The sequence below is a fragment of the Suricata suricatta genome, chromosome 3, assembly GCF_006229205.1.
Source record: "Suricata suricatta isolate VVHF042 chromosome 3, meerkat_22Aug2017_6uvM2_HiC, whole genome shotgun sequence".
Taxonomy (NCBI): Eukaryota; Metazoa; Chordata; class Mammalia; order Carnivora; family Herpestidae; genus Suricata; species Suricata suricatta.
In genome coordinates this window covers 142,607,355-142,612,054 of record NC_043702.1, presented here as the reverse complement: position 1 = coordinate 142,612,054, position 4,700 = coordinate 142,607,355, and the positions used below count along the sequence as shown (strand labels likewise).

Genomic DNA, 4,700 nt, shown 5'->3' with positions numbered 1-4,700 from the left:
GGGGTTTTTCTGATGAAAGTTAGGTAATTGTAAGAAGCTGTGCAGGCGTCCCATTTGAATACCCAGTTCGACCTCTTTTCATTTAGAGCTGTTACTTATGCTTGTTAAATCGGGGAGTGAAAAGCAGCGGTGTTTGACTGCCCTCTTATGTTCTCTTAATTTACTAGGTTGCAGTAAAACTGTTGGGGTTGCTGACAGGGGTAAGATTCACAAAGCACCTCCTTATTAACTTTATCTGTCTTTTAATCTATAAAAATTAAAAGCAGGGGATCTTAAAATAGAAAAAAAAGTATAACTATATATCTTCTGAGCAGAGTAGGGTTTTTAAACATTAAACATCTTAATGAAATAATTTACAGTTTATGAAAGACTTGGAATGAATCCTGGAGCATAGGCCAAATTAGGTGCTTTGAAATTTAAAAGTTAGTGATTTATTTTTTGCCTATTGCTTTGAAAATAGCTTTGAAATCAAAATAATTTTAAGACTTTTGGTATTCATATAATATAGTTTCCCTTTATATTAATCATCAGGTTTGGAATATGTAACAAAAGAACGTTCTTCACTCATAAAGAGCTCAACTTTGAAAACAAAGTACCACAGTGCTTCCACTTGAATCTTCAGTCTAATATTTGTGGAACATATGACATGCATATTTGATTTCTCAATCAGCAGTATATTTTTTAAATTATACATACAGAGCACTCTGAGTAGGAAATACTATTGTGGAATATTTTTGCAAATCCAAAATGTTAGTATAGAAATAGCTTCTCAAAAAAACAGATCACAGTAGCTCTCTGGGGGCATCTTTAAGCGTCCCGCTCCTGATTCCGGCTCAGGTCATGATCTCACAAGCGCTGCATCGGTCTCCAAGCTAAGTACAGAGCCTGTGTGGGATTCTCTCTCTCTCCATCCTGCTCTCTGCCCCTCCCCGACCGACTCCCTCTCTCTCAAAACAAATAAACATTTAAAACAAACAAACAAAAAAACCCAAAAAGCTCTCTGCCCCTTATTTTACTTACTTTACTATAGAAAACAATACAGCATCAAAATACTTACAGATTCCTTACCAAGTGTTAATGATAGTCGGTGGGTCTTTTAAAGTTAAATAATTACCTGAGCATTGTACACCAGAAGAAAGATTCGGAAGCATTAGAGACATGAGTGATATGTCTAAGGACCCCCAGCGATGTTGCTGCTGGCCCGGGTGACACTCTGAGTTACCAAGCGTAGGTTATTATTGATGCACCCATAGTCTTGAAATTGGAAGAAACGCCCTCAAACATAAAGGTAAAATTTTCTCCAGTTTATGATAACTGAGTTTTCAAAAGGCACCACACGCGTGTGTGTGTGTGTGTGTGTATGTTTTAAAAATGTACGAGGGCTACAATTCGGCTTTATATTGCTTTTCTTAAAAACAAAAAGTAAAGATTTGTTACATTCTTTGCACTGCTTAATGTCCATCATCTTTTCCCCCCAAACTGAGTGTTTTGTCACCTTAGAAACTTCCTTACAAAACTATAAAGCATATGCAGTTCCTTCCCTACTTCTAGAGGGCGGGGGGGAGGGGGGGGGGCGCGAGGACTCGGGAAGCAGGGCACCAGGCACAGATAGTCCCAAATTGCTGCTAAAACCTGGCACAAATGGATTTTGATGTAACCTTGTATTTATGCTGACTTCAGAACACAGCTACCCTTCTGCAGCCTCCCTCCCAAAGTACGAAAATAGAGTACGTAGTCGTTTTTCAGATCAATAGACCAATCTCTAAGTTATTTGATGAAAAGTGGCCACAGGTTGGAGTGTTCTGCTCGGGGTCCGTAGTCTCAGCTGGGCCTAGAACAGGACCCCAGGGCATCTGAAGCGCACCTCTTTCCTTCCTGCTTCCTTTCTTCACTAACTGACTCCCGTTCTCTCTAGTCTTGGAATCCGCCGTCCTTGCCCAGTGTCTTGCTGTCGCCTGAGTTGTGTTTTGCTGGTCATCACCGTGTGGTCCCAGAAAACAGTCCCGTTCCTTGTCACTAATGTTTTCATGTGCGTGTTTCATAAATGCATGATTTTCTTCCCTCTGATTACGTCATCCCTGGATAAGTGAGAGTGTGCTTAAGTCCGTTAGAATTATGGACATAATCTATGTATTTTTATCACCTGTGACTAAATAGTTGCTCCTTTTTTTTCTGTTAAGGATATTTGTTATTTGGTATAACTTAAACTTGTTTTTAATGTTACATTAATAATGACTGACCCACTAACTTAGGAAAATTTTTTTTTACCTTTTTAACTTTGTAATTTTTAAGCTGTCTGTGCTTAAATGAATGTTACAAAACATTTGGGATTTACTGCACAGGTGGCCAGATCAGATAGTATATATAGTAATATGGGGCAAAACCCCAAACAATTAAATTAACTTGAACATTGTTCTACTTGGCTCTCAAATTCTTGAGCTGTAAACTCTTCAAAAAATTTTAAACAACTAATAATAGTTAGTTGAGAGCAAACTTTAGATCCATCCCAGGAAAACGGGATGTTAACGTAAGAAGTTTTACAGAGGACTTTCCCCGGGTGAAAACAGACGCCTGGCAGGAAGAAACTGTACTCGATGCAGAAGTCAAGATGCATCTGAAAATGTCTGCCTTGTCCTCAACTTGATTTCTAAGACAGTATTTAATATTTGCTCCATGTAGTCCCCCTAAATCTAAGATGCGAGAGACAAGACCACCTGTCCCCACACAGTCTCTGTGAGAGAGAGTTTACGTTATTCATATCAGGCTAATTGGTTTTAGAGGTAAATCAATTGCACAGCAATTCAGAGTCTCTTCATCTGCCAGGTGATCTAGAAGACATTGAGGTTAAGTAGCTCCCTGCACAAAATGCCTGCTTCAAGTTCCTAAAGGAGAATCAGAAAAGTTGTAATTTGTGAATCTAACTGCCGCCTGTACTTCGATTCTCCCTGTCGTCACTTTTTCCTACCTGTTCTGCTTCCTTCAGTTTGTTGTGACGGTTTTATCCAGCCCTTTTCCCTTCCTCTATTCAGCACATACCAAACTGGTGAGAGCCACAGAGAAGTAAAATTAAATTCTCTCTGAGAAGAAGAGATGAAAGGTTTGCTTTTATCATTAAAAGGTACCTGCTTCTGTATGTTTCTTTTCAGAGCTATCCTTTCTAGAATAGGAAATATCCAATCACTGTTTAGATATCAGTACCCTGAACTAAGATGTGTTGGCAGTAAACATCAAGGGAGACACTTAGATTCCTGTTCCTTGGCTAAATTATTGGTTTTGGTTTTTATACCACACCTAAAGTTTTAAAAACAACACACACACACACACACACACACACACACACACACACTGTCAGACTTTTACTTTGATGTAGGCTCCAAATGAGTAATGTCTCCATTGTCCTTTTATTAGATAATCTAGTTTCCTCGACCTCATAGCAGCTGTGAATCCAAATGTGGAGTAATTTTTTAGCCCAGTGGGAAATACTCCAGAATCTGACCATTTTAAGTGCAAGGAGGAAAAATGCCCTTTTTCAAAAAAAGTTTTTTGCATTTATTTATTTTTGAGAGACAGAGCATGAATAGGGGAGGGACAGAGAGAGGGGGAGACACAGAAACTGAAGTAGACCCCAGGCTCTGAGCTAGCTGTGAGCACAGAGCCTGACGCGGGACTTGAACCCATGAACCGTGAGATCATGACCTGAGCTGAAGTCAGATGCTTAACCGACTGAGCCACCCAGGTGCCCCCAAAATATGCATTTTCAGAAACTAAAATACATTTTACTTAAGTTTGCAAGTGCATTTAATTTCTTTTTTCTAAATGTTTTTTGTTTTTGAGAAAGAATTAACGTCAGCAGGGGAGGGGTAGAGAGAGAGAGAGGGAGGGAGGGAGACACAGAATCTGAAACAGGCTCCAGGCTCTGAACTGTCAGCACAGAGCTGGATTTGGGGCTCGAACTCCCAAGCAGTGAGATCATGATCTGAGCTGAAATGAGATGCTTAACTGATTTAAACTTGTAAATATTAACTCTGTAAAGACATTTGTCTTTTTTCCTTTACCAGAATATTTCTAGTGTATGAAAGAGAAACCCAAAAAAATCCTTTGATTTTGAAAATTTATGAATTGCATTGACTTAAACCCTTTGACTCCATCCACCTTGTGTCTGAATGAAATGAATTGGAAGTGTTCCTCTATTTGTGCCAGAATGTGTCTGCAGATACGCACCCCACCACTCATCATGTGGGTGCTACCCTCCCTCATAGTCAAGACTTTGGGAGCAGACTCTATAAAGGCCAAGAGGAAGAGCAATTTCTTGGTAAAAGCAGAGTGGCTGTTGGGTCATAGGAGCAAAGGGGAAGGCAAAACATGCCAAGTAGCACTGGCAGTCGAGGCCTGCCCAGCCCAGTGTATCTTCTTGGTCCCAGAATTCCTTTGAGGCTAAAGCCAACCAGGAAGGCAGATTTCAGCCTGACAGGAGCTTCACGGTGTCTGTAAACATCTGAAGGTAATTTAATGGATGCTGACGATCACATGAAATTTCTGTAATGAGTAATCTGGTTTTAGATTCTCACCATCTTTAAATAGCTTCATTGTTATACCACATAAATGGGTCTTAAAGGGTATGTAATTCTTTTGTCTTTCTCCTATGTTGGATTCTATTTAAAATTCTCTCTGAAGAAGAGGACACCACAACCACACAAACA

The 4,700-nt window shown here is 39.7% G+C and overlaps 1 protein-coding gene across 1 annotated transcript in view; it reads left to right on the top strand.

Moving 5' to 3' along the window:
* The window catches only part of LOC115288246 (membrane cofactor protein-like), a 36,853-nt gene that overhangs the window by 28,512 nt on the left and 3,641 nt on the right, over nt 1–4,700 (top strand). The window contains exon 12 of the mRNA XM_029935373.1: nt 168–200. Within this exon, the coding sequence (XP_029791233.1) occupies nt 168–200 (33 nt within the window). The remainder of the gene's footprint in view (nt 1–167; nt 201–4,700) is intronic.